Source organism: Merops nubicus, unplaced genomic scaffold, assembly GCF_000691845.1.
Source record: "Merops nubicus isolate BGI_N331 unplaced genomic scaffold, ASM69184v1 scaffold10342, whole genome shotgun sequence".
NCBI lineage: Eukaryota > Metazoa > Chordata > Aves > Coraciiformes > Meropidae > Merops > Merops nubicus.
The window spans coordinates 40,410-62,320 of NW_008595635.1; the positions used below are offsets into that span (position 1 = coordinate 40,410).

The 21,911-nt window shown below is 38.4% G+C and overlaps 1 protein-coding gene across 1 annotated transcript in view; it reads right to left on the reverse strand.

The window, feature by feature from the left end:
- The window catches only part of ZNF385B (zinc finger protein 385B), a 53,147-nt gene extending 33,735 nt beyond the window's left edge, over positions 1-19,412 (reverse strand). The window contains exons 1-2 of the mRNA XM_008936128.1: positions 19,287-19,412; positions 1,315-1,425 (exon numbers count right to left, since the gene is read on the reverse strand). Coding sequence (XP_008934376.1) covers positions 1,315-1,425; positions 19,287-19,376 — 201 coding nt within the window. The 5' untranslated portion in view covers positions 19,377-19,412. The remainder of the gene's footprint in view (positions 1-1,314; positions 1,426-19,286) is intronic.
- Between the last annotated feature and the right edge of the window lie 2,499 nt (positions 19,413-21,911).

Consider the following 21,911-nt stretch of genomic DNA (forward strand, 5'->3'; position numbering starts at 1 on the left):
CAGAACCCATCATCAGATGGAGAAGAGGGAAGAGCTGCCTCTGTGGTGATGGAGTAAGGTCCAGCTTAGGAGCAAGATTCAGATGCAAGGAACCAAGAGAAATGTTTTAAAACTTGATTGGTTCCTTGTTTTATTCAGTAAAAGTAAGTATCTGGACCAAGTATCGAAGTACAAAGATTTTTTTTTTACCTTAAATCTTAAAGAGGAAAGACAAGTGAACTAATTTTTAAGTAATGACTTTTAAAATCAGTTAACTAAGTAAATATTGCCATTTCCAAGAAAGTTTAATAAGCTTGTCAAAAGGTGACAGATTTAGACATCAATTTGAAGGAAAGAGAGCACTGCTTCAAAATTCTTACCAGCCTAGACAAAAGAGCCAACCTGGGGAAACCACTTTACAAGACACTTTAAGTGGGATGGCAGACGCAGAGAAAATCAGAGTAATAGGAACAGGTGCTTTACTGTGAATCTCTAAGAGCACCAAGGACTCCAAGGCTTTGACAAGGTGTCTACAAACTACTTCTTAGACTGAAATTATAACAATAAAATATATAACATTAACACAATACTTATTTTTATACTTGAGATTTAAAAAAAAAAATATACTTTTGAGGGTTTTTTAAATTAGTTAATGACATTAGTAAGTAGTCTCCAAGAACAAATGCATATTTTTAGTGTCAAAGGTTGTAATTTTCTTAGGCATTGTTTTCTTGAATTTCTTTAATATTCAAGCTACTCAGGAAAAACTTAGATATATATTCTAAGAATCTCAATCCATGTACTCTTTTATAATGTGGTTTTTTTAAACTACACTTCAGGAAGTAGTTTCCTTGAATTTTATCATACTCACAAATGTAGCTAGAAGTAAATGTTCATATTTATTACAAATGAAAGTTACTGTAAGAGTGACTTAAAAAACAGGAAGACATATCAGCAAGAACGTAGGAACAACAGGAAAAACATATTTCTTCTGGAAGAAGAGTGAGTATGACATGGAGAACTCACAGGGAAGCTCTTCTGTATGCTCCCTTTCCTTTTTTAAAAAAGAAACCAAACATTTATTTTGCAGCATCACTTGAAGGTTACTGGACTGTCAAATAGGATATCATCGATGGGTGATAATGTGCCAGACACAGTCAAGAGCATCAAAGAGCGATATACCTTCATGGACTTCCACCTCTGAGTGGACAAAATATTAGCCTGGCAGGCTGAGCAGAATGTAGGCAGAACTGGAATGATTTGTTTGGGAAAGGGGTTTTAGATTAATTATACCTAATGTACCAAAAAAAAGGAATGAAAATAGCCAATACTCACATCAGAGTTAAATCGAAGCTGGCAGACATTACAGGAGATGACTTGTTTCTTCTTCGGGGGAATTGACACGCCAAATGTATGGTTTATGACTGCTTTTTGCACAGGATCCATCTGGAGAAGAAACAATAAATCCATGTACAAGTTTGCAGGACAATATATAGTAAAGAAGAAAAATTAAAAATAACACTTTCTGCTGGAAGATTTTTCTTGTCTTTTCTTTTGAGATAAACAGGAGCAAATAAAATTTCAGCCCTCATAATAGTTAGATTTAACACAGGTTATGGAAATGTAGCATGCCAGAGCTTACGGATAAAAATTAGTTTCGTTGTTGTTGCCATCTCCAGGCTGCTAAATATCTCCTCCCTCACTCAGGCACATCCTCCATGCTGCAGGGCCCCACTATTGCATATGAACTGCAAAGAGCCTCCTGAAAGCCTTCCTCTATCACTTGCTGATCTGATATTACAAGAAACCACTTCTGGCCCCTAAAAAAACCACTGTCATTTACCTTTACTTGTTTTTCTGTGTAGTGATAGATATTAGCATTTATTTGGAAAATATTCTCTCTTGGAGACCTCTTTGTGAAAGGAGGTGCTTTGCAGGCTCCATTAGAAACATTACTTTCTAGGGAAAAAAGGCTGTCATTCCCAAACTTTTCCATGTGAAACATGAGTGACAGAGCCCCTGGGAAGGTGAAAGTTTGGAGGAGCACATGGGTTTGCACCAGGAAAGGGTACTGAAGTTACCACACTTCAGGAAACATTTTAACACTGTGAAAGATGTGACATAAGTGAAGCACTGACTATATTAATCCTAAATTTGACTGAAGATTTTCAGGAACTGGGAACTAATTACATCTTTGCTGAATACCAGGACTCTTGTTGGTTATGGGTTAAGAATATCCTCAAAATTGCAGAGAGCTCTGTTACTAACACTGCAGGAGCTGGGTAATGGCATTGGATGTTAGGAAAACAGTTTATAACTGCTGCTGCCTTGAGGTCTCAGTTAAGCATAATATGTTGTTTTTCCTGATGTGGCATGGATACATATTAATTTCCTGATTCAAAACCAAACATTTTTCTAATTCAAATAAAACACAATATCTGGTCTGATCTCACAGGTGATCCTTTTCTGAGCAGGAGGTTAGATCAGATGACCTATGAGGTCCCTTTCAACCCAAATTATACTCTAAGCATCCATACAGGTGTGGTCCTCCATCCTTTTTTAAGTTGAGAAATGGATTCTGAGGAAGGGAGGGCAAAAATCTGCAGCGTACAAGACAAACGCTCATTTCCCAACCTTGTTTTTAAACCATTTTGGGAGAACATAGTTCAATTTGTTATAAATCTATATTTTTCTGAAGCTTGCTTTGTAGTCACAGTGATAGATTTTCTTTTTTTCCTTTTCAATACTATCTGAAGAAACCAAACCTGGCTGTTTAAACTTGGGTGGCACACATCACATATTTGATACTAAGCTGATTTATAAAAGGAAGAGAGAAAAGGTGAATTTACTGATTCATTAGTTAAAGAATTATAACAGCAAATTAGATAATTCTAAGATTTCTAAACCCGAGGATAAAGACTAATTTTCCCTCAGTGCACATTTAAGATTCCAGAGAACCTTGCACTAATGAGGATTTGCTTTGCATATATGCACATGTGCAAATACACCACTTCTAGAAAAATATATCAGATTATATCTGCCTACGAAGACATTCTTTGATAATCTACTATCTGATATTAAACACTTAATTGTTTTGGAGTATGGCTATGTAGGTTTCTTGCCACATTCCTTTTAAACAAAATGCATGGATTTATGAGTGTCATTTTCTGGAGAGATGATATAATTTTTGTCAGCTTTGCCATTAAATATAGTATTTCATTATTAAGACAATTACAAAAGTGGAAACACCTCATCTAGAACGAACTACAGTATTATTAAATGACACAATGTTGTTACAATGAATGTGATAGTCTAAAAAAAAAAATCCCTAAAATAAATACTTCTGTTTCATCTAGATATAGTGACAGTCAAAAGTTTAAAAATTAAAAAATAACAAAAAAAAAAATCTGTTTCTGACTTGTGCCATTTAGTGCACCAGCCTGCATAATATAACACAATTACATATGCAGATTAAAAGGTTTTTGACCATTAATTTCGTAACAGAGATGACAGTCAATATATAATTACATTTATAACATGTATTAAAACATTGCTGTACCATTAACAAGTAGTTTGTTTGGGATTTTTCCCCCTTAAATGGAAGATGTGTTTTGCTTTTCAACGGAACTACTAATTATTAGATCAGGTAATCTGGAACAAAGAGAAATGCTGAAAAGTACCTCAACCGTTTGAAGTGTCTGAGATAGGCGAAAAGAAATAGCAAAAATACCCACTAGTGTCTGCAGCCCCGTTTAAAAAACAATCAAAAGGGAAAAAGCAGCAGCGATAAATGATTCTTCTGTGCATTCCAGATAACACTCCACAGTGCTAGCACGAGGGAATGCTGTTCAAAACCATACAAGGCAGACTATGCACAAGGTCCCAGTTTCAAATGGATGTAGCAGCACAAGGACAACATCTACACAAATAATACAGCTCATGCTGCCTTCAGAAAGTACCACTTGGGCTCCCCAGGGGAATAGTTAATGATCCTTCCCAAACCAGAGCCCCACATGCAGTCTGGTCATGACTAGAATTGAAGAAGTGCAATATTAACAATTAATAGGTTTTACATATATCAGAAACTAGGGTAGATTACAGCATATTGGAAAAAATAAAATAGTATCTTTCTGCTAGAAGATGAATGCTGCAGGGTAAACTGACCTCAGATCGCTACACAAAATGGTCCTCTTCATTGCAGGGAGCAAGGAAGGGAGTAGGAAAGAGTGAGTAATTTGTTGAGGTGTATATTAGGAAATGACGCAGCATACTTTGCCCAGTGGGGAGGACCAGTATTTAAAAACTACTTCCATAAAACAAAATAATAACAGAAACTAACAGTTACCACAAATGTTAATAAAAATCTGCACTCTGCTGTTTATGCTACAGGAAGAATTAATAAAGCAATTCACAGTGCTCTGGTAGCTATAACTAAATTTAACAACCTTTTAGTCTCGTTCTCCTATTTCAAATGGCTTAATAAAAATGTCATTCCAATAAATTTGAAGATACTATCTTTTTGAAAGAGGTCTATTTAAACACACACCAACTCTTGAAGCGAGCAAGGATTAACAGAATCTGGACAGTTTTTAGCAGTAATCTGCTACTAATTCTTCTGTTTCCTGATTTCAGAAGATGCAAATATGAGAAATATTCTACAGCTACTGAGACTGGTGACAATGACTTTCAAAGTACATCAAAAATGCAAATGTTTCAACAGAGACTCCAAAAGCATGGAAGAACTGCTAAACTCTACTGAAGCACCATCTAGTCTATCATTTTATGCCTGAAAAAAAACACATGTAGGTATGAAAAGAAGAATAGGGGCAGCACAAACATACATCGTACTTCCCCCAACAATTTTTACAAGTTTAACATATTTTTCTACCCAAAATTTTCCACAGCCTGGTGTTTTCTGTGTATCCCAGTGAATTTCTCTTGCACAGTCACACCTAGAACTGATGTAAAGCACTTTGCACTCTTTGCATTCAGTTCCAATGCCTACAATCTGCTGTGTCAAGAAAATTCTTTTTGTTTAAATGTAGGTCCATGCAACTCAATCTTATAAAATCTGTACCACATCCCAAGTTATCTCTGTGTTTCTCATTCTGTGCATGGAAACCACTCCATTCCTTTGAGTAACCTTGTTGCCTTTCTCAATTCTCAAATTTAGTAAGGATCCTCTTATGCCAATTCATTTTTTAAAAAATCTTTGCCAAGGGATTTTGTGAAAACCCTTTCAGTCATTCAAAATATGTCAGTTAAAACATCCATATTCTCATGTTTTCTGACCCCTACAAACAGGTTTGTAAAGAAGGATTTATCTTTAAAAAGTAATTATGTTAACACTTTACAGGCAGTTGATAGTATGAGCTGTACTCTTATACTGTTCTTAAAGTTTTTATTATTTTGCCTGGCAAAATTATGCCACTCGAAAGCTTACATTTGCCATGGAATGGATTTTAAAAACTTGCATCACATTTGCCAATTCAGTCCTCAGGTACACAATCAGTTTTCTATGAGCTGTTATACATTATCATCATCAGTAAGTCAATAATCTCATCTTTGAATTCTCTTATAATTCTTGCTGCCAGAAACTCTTCCTCCCATACTGTATTTCATGGTACCACAGATTATTCTGGTGCCTTCTGGAAACTGAAGTGGACTATGAAGAGACTTCAAAGTAGGCACAGGTAGGAAGCGGGGGGGGGAGGGGTGCGGAAAAAGGAAGAAGTGCATCAAGAGAACTCCTTTGGTGAAATGGAAGTGCTGGTTGTTTTAAAACACCTCTTTACACACAGCAGACAGCATAAACACCAGTCTATGAGCCTCAGAAAGAAACTGCGCTGATCCTGTGAAGAGGTAAGTTGCTGCAAACAAAGTTTAGGTATCATTCCTAAGCCTCTTGTTTAAACAGTGACACTACATTGCAAGAAAAGCTGCTCTTTGTGATGCTGGACACTCAGAGTATTTGTATTAGCTTTCACTGAGGTGAAACCTACAGTTTAAGAGTTTGGATAAATCCTGATGCCTATCTGAGTTGAAGCTTTTGGTGCTTGCTTAGTATCCAGGGCTAAATTGCTGGTTAGACATCTGAGCTAGTGATAGCGCACATACTTATGTTTGGTATTTCTACCTAATGACCTAATTTCTAAGTGTTCATTCTCTTCCTGATCTGTTTAGCTATTGAAGCATGCTAAGCAAGTGTCTTAAATACTATTGCTACCACTCCAACAAAATCTACACCCTACAAAGTCTACAAAAGCAGTATGACTTTAAATCTGAGTAAGGTTTAAAATTGTGACTGGGAAATATGCCCTCAGTTCAGTTACCTCTCATAATCATGTAACTCTTGTGTCAAATCTAGGGCTATCTGTGAAACAAGCATTTCTAAAGAGATAACTGGTAAGTGGGTATAAGAGATCTGTGTATCACTTAACCACTGGACATTAAGAAGCTTCTGAAAAAAAAAAAAAAGGGGCCCTATGACATACTGTGTTGTTTTATTCTGATAAAGCAAAATTTTAAATTGTAAGTGGAATGAACCGATAATATAATCCAATGTCTCCTCGTGGTAACCAAAGGGAGAAACCAGTGGCATACATAAATTACCAATGCAGAAGCAGCACCTAAATTAAGTCCTAGGATTTTTTTAAACCACCGAACAACCACCCTTATTTGTGTGCCATGATGATGGCAAACAGCAACAAACATCCTGTAGATCAGATCTTTTCAATATCCTCCTAGATCACAAGGCCTATGTGAACTTCTGTGTTTGAGCTCCTGTTGTCAGGAGCCAAGCACACTGCCACTGTGGAGAATGACCATATGTTGAAACTCATAATAAATTCTGCCATTTACACACAGCCTCCTACCATAACTGTACATATTATGACTAAAAGAATGACAGAAGTGAGCACACAAACTCAACAGAGCACATCTCAAATACCCAACATGAAATAAAAAACATTATCGCTGTGATGCAATTCTTGGAGAGCTTGTCCAACACAAACTAGCAAGAATCTGTTCTCCCCAAATCTGTGCTGCTTTTGTCCCAACAGGGAATACAGTTCTCATTTGGCTAATGGTGAGTCCAAATTTCTGTTCACATCACTGCTATACTGTTACACATTTCCCTACCTATTTTGCACCACCAGGAACCCCCGAGTCAGCTCTACCAGTAGAGCTTTGCCTGAAAGGATGTTGTAGTGAGAGGCATGTCACAGAATCATAGAATGGTTTGGGCTGGAAAGGACCTTAGAGATCACCTAGTTCCAAACCCCCTGCCATGGGCAGTGACACCTCCCACCAGACCAGGCTGCTCAAAGCCCCATCCAACCTTGCCTTAAACACAACCCTACAGTGATGGAACATCCACAACTTCCCTGGACAACCTGTACCCTGTGTGATTCACCACCCTAACAGTGAAAAAAGTCTTCCTAATTTCTAATCTAAATCTACCCTCTTCTTGTTTGAACCCATTACCCCTCATCTCATCCTATCACTGCAAGCCCTTGTAAAAAGTCCTTCCCCAGCTATCTCATAGGGCCCCTCCTGATACTGCAAGGCTGCAATAAGGTCTTCCCAGATAATCCCAGCTCTCTCATCTTGTCCTTGTAGGAGAGGTGTTCCAGCCCTCTGATCGTCTTTGTGGCCTTACTGTAGACCCGCCCCAACAGTTCCATGTCCTTCTTGTGGTGGGGTCTCACAAGAGTGGAGTAAAGGGGGAGAATCCCCTCCCTCGACCTGCTGGCCATGCCTCTTCTGATGCAGACCAGGATATGGTTGGCTTTCTGAGTTTCACTTACACATTGTCGGTCTCTTCTCTAAAGTAGCAGGCAGTAGGACAAGAGGACATGTCCTCAGGTTGTACTACGGGAAGCTTAGATTAGATATTAGGAAAAATTTCTGCAGAAAAACTGTTGTCAAACACTGGAACAGGCTGTCCAGGGAAGTGGTTGTGTACCCTGGAGGTATTTTTCAAAAGACGTGTAGATGTGGCACTTAGGGACATGGTTTAATGGTGGACTTGGGAGTGCTTGGTTTATGGCTGGACTCTATAATCTTAAGGGTCTTTTCCAACTAAATGATTACATGATGTGCACCTCTTTCTTTTGTCGTGGGAATGCTGTCAATGCTCCTTGCATATTTGCCCTCCTTGACTAGCACAGAGCGTAACCCCACAGAAACATATTTCTGTGTGGTGAGCCTTCAGTTCTCTAAACACCACCTCCCCACACTTCTTTCTTCATGCTCTTCACAACATTTTAGGGACAGATGTAAATGGTCAATTACCAAGCCGGGGGGGAGGGGCTTCTGTCAGAATCAGGCAACTGATTCAGAAACTTGTGTTTAATGTTTAATTAGAACAGAAAGAATAATTTATTTCCAACATTACAGGGTTTTTTACCATAATTCGGTGGTGTAACTGAGGGTTGCTTTAACCAGATTTTGTTCTTTGACAGACTCTCTTAACGTACTTACACATAGCACATTTGCATAAAGCATGAAATCTGGATCTCATTGAAATCAAACTGCACTCAGGTTGTAACAAGTCCATGACTTAACTTTTTTTTCATTTAAAAATTCTTAGTAGATGACTTTCTCCAAGTACACAAAGACTTAAGCATCCACTAAAAAAGAATTCAGGCTGCAGGGACTAATATCTCCCTACACTCCCAAACGATTCCCAAAATTCAAACCCAACATTGTACTGTGAAGGCAAATCTCTCCGAATGCAATTTCTCACTGTTTTTGTCTCTCCCCCTCTTGATTAGCTCGGCAGCATGCTTCAGCTCCCCAGAGGAAAACGGTGGCTGTGATAATTGTGACCGCCACTCACTACTATGAGTCAGCGAAATCAGGCTGGAGACAGTTTAAAACAAAACAAAAAACTTGATGTAATTCACTTGCTAACATGTCAGATACTGCAGCTATCCATGAAGAGCTGTTGAAATAACAGTGAGTACTTGAAAAATAAGAAAGAAAAGAGTTTACACACTTATTTCGGCTTTAGAGCAAGACAACTAAAAGGGCACACAGAGCTGGAATCAACCTTTTCTGTCTTAAAAGAGGTGAAATATTAATAAATTCAGCTTCCTCATTTTCATTTTAGAGATTAAGGTTCAGCTAATTTTGTTTTTGTAAATTCCAACATTATTTCTGTTAACAGAGTTGCAGTTAGGTTTCCCTCCCTACCTTATGCCCAGTCCTATGGCTTAATGCAGAACCATTTGATGTGCTACCTTCTTGCATGTTCCCCTTTTACAGTACAGCTTGCATGGAAAAATGAAAAAGGGGATAACACTCTCTGTGTGCCTGTATTCACAATCACACAGAATACTGGGAGTGATATCTGCAGCAACTTAAAGAGTTGTTTTAGGCCAGAAGGAACCATTATATCTGATTTCCTGAAAAAAATCATGACACAATTTCATTCACTGGAAAAGTTTTGCCCCTTCCTATCATGAAGTCTGATAAGTTGTGGTCAACCAGAACCTAAACTGTGGGGAAATAAAACAACTCAACAGCTTGATTTAAGTTCCAACTAAGTTAATTTACATCACTGGGGAAGTAATGCTTACCATGTCTACTACAAACCACCCAATCTAGTTGTGCTTCTCTCCTAAAGGTCACACTAATCTCAGATACTTTCTGAATGTGAATGTGTAGGCACTCGTACACGACAATCAGCTCAGCTCTTAACCTTCCCTTTCATAAATCAAAGAAGTTCCTTAAGCCTCTCAGTATAAAAGCCTTGATTCATCTGTTAGGTTTTCTCTGATTCCTTTTCTTTTCAGGTTTTCAACATGTCACTGAAACAGAGCTAAAAAAACATGCTCAAATAAACTCTCTCTTTACCTAATTAACTGCATCTTTTTTTGTTTTTACAAGAAATGTGTTCATCTTCTTGCCTCAACACTGACTTGGGAAACACAGCCTTAAATCTTTACTGGCATGCCCATTTATCCATCCTGCATGCTAGCATAAATAATCTCACCGTCACGTGTCCTTCTCTGTCTTAGGATGCGTTCTGATCCAGCTGGGGAGGGGGAGAGAGGGATGAAATAGCACCAAACTGGGAATGTTAAATTTAATATTTGATTGCTGTAGAAAGACTAAACCAAAAGAAAGAAAGAATTGGTGAGATACCACAGGGGGAAAAAAATTCTAATATGGTCTATGGCCTTCTTATAAGGCTTATTTTCAAGTAAGAACATAAATACATTAAAGGATTGCATTTTTTATACGAACAGCAAAAACAGATTTAACCCTTATGGTAGAAAAATGTCAAATTTTCTGCTCTAGACAAGACAGGATATTTTTTGTAGGTGAAATAAAGAAACGGAAAGCTGCTGAAAAGGTTTTGGGATAAAAGGAAAATCCCTCCAAAACAAATGGAGAACGATAAAAAAAAGCAAGTATGAGCTTGAAATAATCAGCACCTTCTTTTTTTAATCCATCCAGATTACTCCTCTTACCATAGTACAAGACTTTTTATCTGTAAGATGAACTTTTAGGACCGTGATAGACCAAACATAGCAAAAAGAACAAAATCAAGTGCAATCACAATGATAAAACTAATACTCAAGGAATATGACAATTTCCCTTGCCTTTGTGGCTCTGCTGGCTCAGAAGTTTAACTGTACACAAGTCACTTCACCTGAGTCTTATATTATTCATTTGTGAAATGGGGATAAAAATATTTGCAACCTCAGGAAAAAGTTGAAAACTCTGTATAACATCTTTACAACTCTTCAAAATCATCTGATAGATGTTATATAGCTGCTATTTATTATTAAGGCTAATGTTATTTAGAACACTCAGTTGTGTTCAGCTAAATTAAAAAAAAAAACAAAAAACACACTAAAAACATCTTGACTCCAGATAGAAGACCAACAAAAACCCAAAAACCATGCTACATTTTGAGACTTGCTGAAAAACAAACCAATAACATACTCTGAGAGTAAAGCTATTCTTGTTACACTACCTATTACCATCTGACAGTAAAATAACATAAATAGGTAAAAAAATATGAAAAATTTCCTTTGAGTAGAATCCTGCCAACAGACTCGAGCCTAGGATTTTGGAATCAGAAAAGCAGCTTAACATCCAAAGTCAACAAGACTCACGTTTTTTCCTTTAATCTCTGAGATGGTCTTTAGGTAGAATTTTTTCTCCCTAAGGGTTTGCTCTAAGTTTTGCTGACAGTTTTCTTGCTCCCAGCCTGCTCCAGAACACCAACACCACAAAGATTGTATCTCATGAGGTAAATTTCAATTTCCTCTCCAATTCTGAACTGTGCTTAGAAAGGATAGCGACAAACTCAGGGCCTTAATTCTGTGAGCAGGAGAGAATAAAGACACAGGAAACCTAGTCTTCTGAAAAGAATATAATTGCCTTACACATACTGAAAAAAAAATTATCTGAAAAAACAATAAAGTGTATGTGTGTGTGTATATATATATATATATATTTGAATATAAATGTACAAAATGGATAAGTATAAATGAGGAGCAAACCAGAACTGAGAATTGCATGAGTATGCTAGCTGACAGCTGTCATCTACTCTTCATAGTAAGGAATAATAGGCCTTTTTTTTTGCCATTTAAAAATCAATAATCATGTTTCTGGTTTGGAATTATTTTTTTTTTTTTAATCAGTACCACACACTACACAAACTGCCTTTAAAATGCTTTTGATTAAAAGGTGCTGTACTTAGATTATGAATAAAGAGCAAGAAAGGAAGGTTCCATTTCTAACTAAACCTGTCCTGAAACTTAATGTAGTACTGAAGTCTGCTGAGTAAGGTTTTGTTTTGTTTTTAGGATTTTTTTTTTCTTTAAATCTGAGTAATCAAGATACTAAGCAAGGTAGAAATCCATTTATTCTAACAAATACATGAGCAAGAAATGTGATCCTTTCTCCATAGTGTTAACTTGAGAAGGCAGCTGAAGCTCATGGTATCTCTACTGTGAGAACAGAGATTGAATACAGAGAAGACCAGTTTAAAAGCCACAGATCTTCAAATCAGCCTTGCTCTGGTATTCAAAATGAACTGATAAATGCCTCAAACCTGTGTATCTTTCATTTTCAGGTATGCTAAAGAAAGACAGGTTTCACATTATGACTTCAAATTGCCATAAAGTTGATTGTATTAGATTAAAAGACCAGTAGCTATAGCCACAGTCAGAAAAAGTACAAGAATTAATTCTTAGCTACATTCTTATAACTTACTAATCAATATTTATTGCAACAGTTGTTAGTTTCTCAGAAAACATTGTGATGACAGTCTAGAGGAGGGCAGGAAATCCAGCCATGAACAGCCATGATGCTGCAAAAACAATCACTTCTTTGTTCATCAGACACATGGAGAATTAGATTTCTCAGAAGGTGCTCCAGACTTTTGCTTAGGACAAGTTATAATTAGAAACCTGCAAAACCTTTATAAGCAGAGTGGTGCAGCACATTTACCTTGTTTGTCTTAAACTACAATTTTATGACTGTGTGCTTTGAGGGGAGACGTTTTCCTCACAGTTTATTTGCAAAACATCCTCGGTGTAATGGTGGTCTTCAGTGGTCTAATGCCTAACAACCTTCTCCTTTTAACCAGCCTCCTTGTGTCCTGAACCTACTACTAAGCTGAGAAGAGAGCATTGTAATCAAGACAAAGGCTTCTTAGCTTTTCCCTGTGCTGACCAGTAAAAGAAATTAACACTGCTGAAGTGTTGGAGAGATTAACTCTAGGCTTCCTTTAAAGACAGAGATGAAACAGAGCAAGGAACAGATTTTCTGGAGGACTCAGCAAATGGTAGGATTTGTATGGAGAAACTATTTCTTTAAAGAATTAGGCTGATGACCTAATTACTTGGCCACACATTAATGAATGTATTGCTGCAATTTAGGAATTATTTTTGAAAAACCACATCCTGGATGCCAACCACCCATAAACCAGGTGTTACCATACCTGGTAACTCCTGTTTCTCACCAGTGCATGTCAGTGCACTTTCTCCTGAAAATCAGGGTTTCCTATCTGGCTGCTGACCTGAACTGAGAGGAGGAAGCTCATCCATCCAATTCCTGTTGGTGAAAATACAAGCCAGCAGAAAACTTTAAACAGTAATTAACATCTGAAGAGATTCTTCCTTAAAGCCAGTCTGGATTATTTTAGGTAAGATTTTTTTTCCCCCCCCTTAGAATTATAGGCATTAAAGAGTAGAAACAAGGTAGAAAGGTACATATTTAGGCTCACCAATTTAAAAGAGTGTTGCTCTTTGAAGAGACTCCAACAGGAACTAGGGAAGCTGTGCCTTTATGTTAACATACCATAAACTGTATAACCTGTAATAACTTGATTGACAACTCCATGCTTTTAGCAGCATTTTTTTTTCCCCCCTGTATCTAACTCAGTATATTTTACCAGGTGTTTGCTTCAAGCTCAACCTTTTTTTTTTTTGAAAGCGAAGCTGAAATGGCTCAAGCTTTTTTTGGGAAAACCATACCACCTTAAATAATCATTTTTCAGGGCCTCCAAAGGCTGAGAAGAATTTTTCTAAATACTGCTACTACAGTTGAACGAGGTCTGTGCTGGTTTGCATCAAAGCCATAGGAAGATAAGGAGAAATTCCTGACTTGGTACAAAAAGTCTAAGGACACAACAAAAAGGGACTTTGGGACTCTGAAAAGAGTGAGATGTGAAAGGTACAGGGGCTCTGCAGCCAGGTACTGTGAGGGGAGAGACTCACAGGAGAAATCAAAGACTGGCCACAGAGCAGAGGACTGTGCTGCCAGAATTTGCATTTTATTATGTGGTTCCTTAACCTCTATTTTCCTCACCTGTAAGTACCTGGGGAAAACACCTATTATTCTCTTTTATTCCCGTTATAAAATGGAACAGGCTGATTCTTCATGTTGGAGTTTGGGTGATTCTGGCTACGACTTGGAAAACACAAACTATTATATCTATAATGTCTAAAAGTGAAATAGGGATGTTTTTAACTGCTCAGCAAAGGAATGGAAGGCAAACCTGAAGTGCCTTTTGTGCCTGTGTGACTATAAAAAAAGGTATAAATTGTCTGTAAGAAAAAAAAAAAAAATCTTGCCATTTCTTGATTAAAAAAAGAATGAGCAAAAAATTCCAAACAAAATACACAGCTGCCACACAAACACCTCTCCTAAGTTAATTGCTTAAATTTCTTCTCTGTGCTGTTAATGAGTGTAAAACAGCTCTTACAGAACTCCACCTGCTCTCTGGAGCAAAGTATTTCAGAGGGAGAGGAGAAGAGCAGGTCACTTCCCTCCAGCAATTCACAAAAGGGAAAAGGGGAAATCAGAGCACACGGACAGGCTACTTAAAGAGGACCGTAGGTAATGGGTTGGCAACATCCAGTTGGCTGCATCTGTAATTCCTCCTCCTGTATACAATCCTGAGCTCCAGAGCGTACTTTGGCACGGCAGCAGGGCGTTAAGTGGCTGAATTCAGACCCTGCTAAGCAAAGAGAACGCTCCCAAGCCATGGGGCTGTGCCAAAAGCAGAAGAGACACCTGGCACGGAGGCAATGCGAGTGCCCTGTGCTCTTATCTGCAGACCTCCACTTCTGCCTTGGCTGATTACTGGGGCCTTCAAAGGAGAACTATATAGGTAGCAAATAAACATGAGGGATATAATTGAAAATGCAGAAGAGGAAAGAGCAAATTAGCCCCTCCCAGCAGTAGTCTTGGGGGAAAGCCAGGGATACTTAGTTCAAGCAGGGCCAATGTTGGAGAAGAGACAGATTTCTGACTAAGTTACTAGTCAGCTCCTCTTTCCCATTCCAGCTGGCTCACCTTCACTGGCAGATGTAAAATACTTCTGGGCTACTTTGCAAGGGGACTGAGGTCACTCTAATATAAAGAATCAGCATAAACCTACTTGAAAAATAGACAGTGAAGCAGGAACTAGGCCACATTAACCTGTGTCCTCTAAAATATGAAGGTATGAACCAGCATTTAGAAACCAATCATGGGCTAGTTAGATGGAAAATATTTCACTAATGTGAAAGCTACAAGAGATGCTATAATTTTTGATTACCCCCGAGGCCATAGCATACTCAGAAGGAAGCATATGAATTGCTGATTATTTTCTATGATGATAAAATCTGGGAAGTTGCTGATACTGCTTTTGTGCAGAGTGACAGGTCCCTGGCTGCAGTACTTGGACTAAATTTGAATTATGAAGTGCTGCTCTCACATCAGGACAAGGTAGAATGCATTGGAGATTTGAGACTTTTCCTGGGGAATATATATCCTTTATAGAGAGATGCAGACAGTGATCATCAAGTTGCCTAGATAAATCCTGGCTTTCACACACTTTAGCACATGCATCATGATAACCTTCCATGATGTGATCACAAAGCATCCTTCCTTCACTCTGTACACAAGATGGATGACATAAGACAAAGAATCAGGGAGGTGTGAAGAACGAATGATACAGAAGGTGAAGCTATGTGGTGGAAACCAGTGAGTATAAAATTTACATTAAAGTCAATGCACAATAGGGACCACAGTAATCTTAACTGTGATTTCCTCTGACTTTATGCACTTGACTTTAAAGTCTTACAGATCTTTAAATGTAATCAATATGCAGGATGCTACATGTTAAGGAATCACTAGAGTCATTTTATTATGATGAAAAAGAGCTCTGTTAAACAATACCTTTTTGTACAGCTTCTCTTCCAAATTGGAGAAACCAATTTAGGAAGTTTGTATAATGCTCTGTCCCATTCTGCTATAAACGAGAACATTTTTAGTAATACCAGTCAAGAATTTGATCCAAACTATGTTTCAGAGGGGTATGAATAACTGAGGGAGAGCTTTTACAACTTGTTGCCAGGACAAACATGATGTCACCTTTGGATCCAGTGCTGCAGCACTTCTGAGAGAGGATTTGCCCTTCTGTGCAGCAGGTTCAGGCTGTCAAAGTCTGATCATCCCTGTCCTGTTCTGACAAAAATATTTGCTGGTGCAGGAAAGAAGAGAGCACCTATTCTGCCATACCTCTCTGCTTGGAATCCTTCCTTCTGCCCTTAGGAGATCCCTTTCTGGCTGATCTGTTGAAGCAAAAAGGCACCCTTACTGAGGAGCAAAGGCATATATCCAAGGAGTTAGTGCAACCACTCCCCAGTTAATTTTTCTTATATAATAAGCAAGTCCTAAGGAACAAAGACAAATTTAACAGGCATGTGAATTGATAAGTACTATACATATGTCCACAGCATTTTTAGAACTATTAATGTTTTTAGGATAAACAAAAGGGAGGCTTTTTAAACTAAAGCACACAATCACATCAGGAAAATAAGACATACTTGGGGTAGGTGTTTCTTTTTTTTTAAAAATCAGGTTTGAAAGCACCCTAATGTGGAGAGAAGCAAGTTTCATGTGGACCATCACAGATGTTTTCAGAATGGAAAATTACAAAGTTAACCATATAAAAAAAGGTTTATTGCAGATTATAAATATATTTCCATAAAGAAGAGAAGTTCTCTTGGAAACAGTGTAGGGGACATCCCTTTAAATACATTTGTTGTTAATCTACTTTACCTTGTTTTTCCTGTTCTGTATCAATCTCTTGCCACTGTATCAAGCTCCTAAGCAGAAACATCCCTTTTTTTCAGGCCACTGAAATTAAGTTAGAAACCACCTCCTGGCAAGGTTTAGAAAAATGTTTCTATATCTGATTGCCATTGAAAATGAACAGGCAGATCCAAAGAAGTTTTCTCTTAAGACCACATTTCTTTTTGCCACTTTCAATGAGCACATGCAAGCATGAACAGAAGCCCTGGCATGTGCTGCAGGGTCTCCTCGGTCCTACAGAAGGCAAAGAAATTGAGTGCTGCACATTAGAGGTTTCACTGTCTGCAGTCCTTGACAAGTCCTCTTGTGAGTGAAATATACCCATTTCCTGACTGATCCATAAAGCAAACCTTGGGGTTTTTTTGGGGGGGAAGAGACAAAAAGCTCTTCCAATATTCTGTTCCTGCACGAGATGAAAAATTGAAACACTTTGGATGACATATACATTTTGGGTCTACCGGATTTAGCTTCTACTCACTCAAACTTATCTTCTGGAAACAGGTTTTTTACAAACACTTACATACTCCTCTCACCACTTTACATTGAAAAAGGTAAAAAAATATTTTATATATACAAACATAGAACCTACATGTGCAAAGGTTGTGCCAGGTTAGAAAGAAAGGACATGCATGACAGCTGGTGTTCACTGTGCCTGTCAGTAGCTAACCACGAATGATTTAGCTTTCCAATAAGCTTTAAAGTCCATTGTAAATGACTGTTAGGGAAAGTCAATACCTGCAAGATAAATGGCAAAATCTGGCCATTAGAAGTACAGTAGGACTGAACCACTGTTCTTGAAAAAAGAGAGTTAAACATGCAGTGTCTGTGGTACTTAGCAGCATCATTTGCTACAATTATAAAGAAATCCAATGGAAGCAATAGGCACTGAGTTGATAATATTTGCTGGTTACCCCAGGCCTCTTTTTTTTTTAATAAAAAATATAGAAATTCAGAAAGGAATGACAGGAGTGAAGGATAAACACTCTGGGAATTAGGCAAATGGAATGCAACCCAGATAAACATAAGCTAGTGTACATAGGCAAACCCAGTTTAAACACCCAAATTAATCTGTCTCTAGAGGCTACTGCAACTCAGAAATTCAATAATACTATCAGTAAGCAAATAATGTTGGTTGACTCTACAACTATGCGTCCCTAAAGAAAAGATTCTCTGAGTCTTTATATACAGTTCTGTGGAAAAGCTCACCCATAAAAACAATGCAACTGGAAAGCAGACAAACCAGTAACAAATACAGTTCTCGAACGTAATAGAAAGAGCATGGAAAACGTATATGAATTGCAGCATGTCTATAAGATGAGAATGACACACTGCTTTCTTAAATTTGTATTTTTTGGTCCTGCACTTTAAACATATCTGTATTTTTAAAAAACGTTTTTACTCTTTGTACAGATGCACACGCATATACCCCCCAGTATATACACACGCACACATCTACATCTCCCTCACAAATGCATAATTTTCATGTGTTTTGGAACTAAATAGTAACATTTGCTGCTCTTTGTAATATGCATTGGGCTGCTGACATTTGAAAGAAGCTGGCAGATACCATACCTCATAACCATCCCAGAGCACCACGTGCCCTAGCACGAGGCCTGTCAGCAAGATGTATTTGCAAGTCACGGAACAAAAACCATCCCCTTACTGTTTTCCCTTCAGGCAGAAGGTGAGTTTACAAAAGGAAACATTTGGCAGTGGTCCAGCCAGTGACTGCCTGGGCACGGTGACACTGCTTCCCTTTCCACCCCCCTGCAGCTGCAGGGAGAAGCGCAATGCTGCACGGCCCGGGAACAGCCACCCAGGAGCAGGTGGCGCCTGCTGACTCGGCAGAAAGGGCCCCGAGCCCTCCCCTGCCCGCTGCTCCTCACTCACTCCAGGCTGAGTTACCCTGCTAATGCAAACCTGAGTGCCAACGTGCAAAATATTGGGTTTAGTGTACTTAATGCATTTCAGATAATAATTAGACAAATGGTGAAGTGTGATAGCAAAAAAAGCATTTTAATAACATTCAGAGTCGTTTTATGAGCTGTTAAAGAAGTGAGAATTACAGAAGAGTATTTTTGTTATTGCAGATCTGATAAACATGGAGAACTACAGAAGCATTGCAGAGTATTTTGGCAATTTTTTTTGGCAAAAACCCAAGATGCTTTACCATGAACTAGAAGTAGCAGGTCCACATTCTTCACATTGGCTAGCTGTGTAATTTTAGGCTTTATTTTTGTTATACAGAATTAACAAGATCCTCCAGCTGCTTCACTATCTATAATAGGCTTAGCTTGATTCATGACAGTGGGAGGATCTAGGTCTTACCTGTCATACCTGCTTTTCTATCATCTTTTGCTTTTTCCTTTTTTATAGCACATGGAAATGCACATGCCCAGGCAAGTGCTCAGAATTATTCTATTGGTCATCAAATCTCTATCATAGGGTTTTCCTCAGGGTGCAAACACCACCCTAACAGATCAAGTTAAAAAAGGATCTGTCCTGTTCACGGTGAGAAGGCTGGGTAGCACTTCAAGCCTTTTGCACAAGGCAACAGCAACCACCACAGCACAGACAAAAAAGGTTCTCTAGAATTCTGGCAGCTATGGGCTGTTTTAACACAGCTTCAATACTGGATATTAGAACTGGCTTAGAAAGTACACACTGAGACTAAATGTGGAAAGACCTTTACTTACTGTGTTAAAATTTGGGAAGAATCCAACAGCAGAGCTGCTGTCCACAGGGAAGGGCATGAAGGGTTTGATATCCAGAGAGGGCTGCATCATCAGGGCTGGTGTGCGCACAAGGGTGGGAAGTGCAGTAGTGCCTGCCAAGAACAAAGAAGACCAGGAATTCATAGTGTTCTCCTTGCTACATCCCACAGAGTACCCCTGACACAACCACCAAGAAAAAATAACACAAGGAGGTAGTAAAGTGGATCTGTAGGAGTTAATATCATTAAAAGAAACCTATTTCCACACACTACAGATGAGGCAAAGCACTTCCCTATGGCTATGGATACTCAGATGCTGAAGAGGAGACATATGGTTTATAAATCACACTGGCAGGTAGAATAAATCCTTTCTAAAGCAGAAAAATTCTTCTGTGCCAAAAAAGCCAGGATGGGTGCTCATGAAAGTCAGATGTTTTGCAATTCATGGTTGCCTTTTATATCAGCTAGCACAGAGAATACATGCAAGATGAAATCCAGAGGTTTGTTTCCAAATAATGATCTGTGTGTTATTTTTCCCTCTTCTGACAGTAACTATCAGGTGCTGCACAAACACCATTTCACCTAATGTTTTAGAAAATGCCTTCTGTTTTACAGTGCAAGGCAAATATTAGAAAACAGCCAACAATTAAATAATCAGCTAGCACATAAAAGAACACAATTCTTCACACGGAATGCAAATTTGCACTGTCTTAATTGGTGCCCAGATCTCTTTCTCCAGGAAAGAGCTTTCCAGAAATCTACATGCTGAAATTCTTTCTGTATACACTTGAGAATTACTCTCCAGCAAGACCCCAAAGGAATGGGAAGGCACAGATGTCCAAATATTAATTTTTAACTATCTATCTTCCCTATTCACACAATAGTGTGCCTAGTACACAGCTTCCAACTAGCTATCTGCCCTATTCACACAATAGTGTGCCTAGTACACAGCTTCCAGCTATGCCTGTGGGAATATTTTTTTTCCTGAAATCACACAAAACAGATTTCAAAAAAATTTCCCTCATTGAACCAAAAATTGGGGAAAAAAAATAATATCAGTTTCTCCTTCCTAGGGTGAATAAATATTTCACCACTTACTGGAGCAGGCACTGGAACACAAGTGTCCCATACCTCTGAAGGATGGTGAGTCAACCTCTGCCTCTCCTACCTTTGCCAGAATTTCTCCATAATTACCTCCTCCTCCCACTCACTGGTGGCCATCACATCAGCTGGGAGCATAACAGTCCTCTTAGGAGTTTTTCCAGTCTCAGGCAGAGTAGACACAATACCTAAGCTTTTTCTCACAGAAGTTGTCTGAGCTTTTTAAACCCAGTCAGGAGAAAAACAAAAACACCCACACCAACAGGAACAACAACAACCAGAGAAAAGTAAACAAGAATTTCACCTCTCTTCTCACATAAAATCAAATCGTTTGCATCCACTTGCAAGATGCCAGGCAATCCACATGGGCTGCCTGAGTACCAGTCTTCCATTAAGGCATCTCTCTTTTTCCCTGATAAGGACACACAAAATTGGAAGCAGAGCAGAAATTTTCCTCCTTTTCACCTAATCATCCTGCCTCCACAGGCACAATTTCAAACCCATCTTACAGAATCCAAGAGGAAAGCTGAGTTCAGGAGCCAGATGGAGCTGCACGGGTTTTTTTGGATGACCAAACACTTATAACTGGCCCCGAGCTCAAATTTTGTAGATGCTGGAGAGACAGTCATTTTGATCACAGCTGCAGCACAGCAAACATTGTATTACGGTCTAGCAGATGAATAGCAGGCTATAATCCATTCTCTGTTTCTTCTACAGGAAAAGTGTGATGATTGCACAAAGATGGGTCATTGACAACTTTGGTGAGGAAACTGTTGAACATCATTCCAGCTGAGCTGCACAACTTGAAAGGAAAAATATGTTTTCATAAATGTAAGGGTTCTTTTCCTGACAAGCCCATGAAACCCACGGACAGTTGTGCTTAACTAACTGTAAGTCAAAGTTTATTCAAATGGAGTCACAAACATCAAAAAGTTAAATGGGAATGTGCCTATAGTTTCTTTTTCATATCCATAATGAAAAAAAAAAAAAGGCATCGGTAGCAAAGTAGTGCGTCAGAGGATTTATCCAAAGAAAATATCTTCAACTGCAAAAATGATGACTCTTTCCACTTGTTGGTTCTGAAACAGTAGATTTACATAATTTGGATTTCAGAGTTGTATTCAAACAGCAGCTATTACCTAAAGCTGATAAAATGCCATCGACAATCTAACTTCTACAAGTTTCTCTTTGAAGTTCATAAGCAATTAAAAAGCCATGAAGTTTAAAAAGACCCATCCTCTCTTTACCTAAACATGCTTCAATAAAGCTATGGTTACATATTTTAACTAAATTTTACTGAAAATTTAGAACAGAATAAATTGTGACTAACATTTAAAATCAAAGTTAAGGTAGGTTTCTGATGTTGTCCTTAACCAAGGTATAGAAAGCATTTGGTACAGAAGTTTTAAAAATTAAAAAGCAGTTAGCATCCTCCTGCAAACAATGCGATCTTCTTTGTACTGCTTGGATCATTTCACACACCAAAGATGTTTGTAACCTGCCTGCA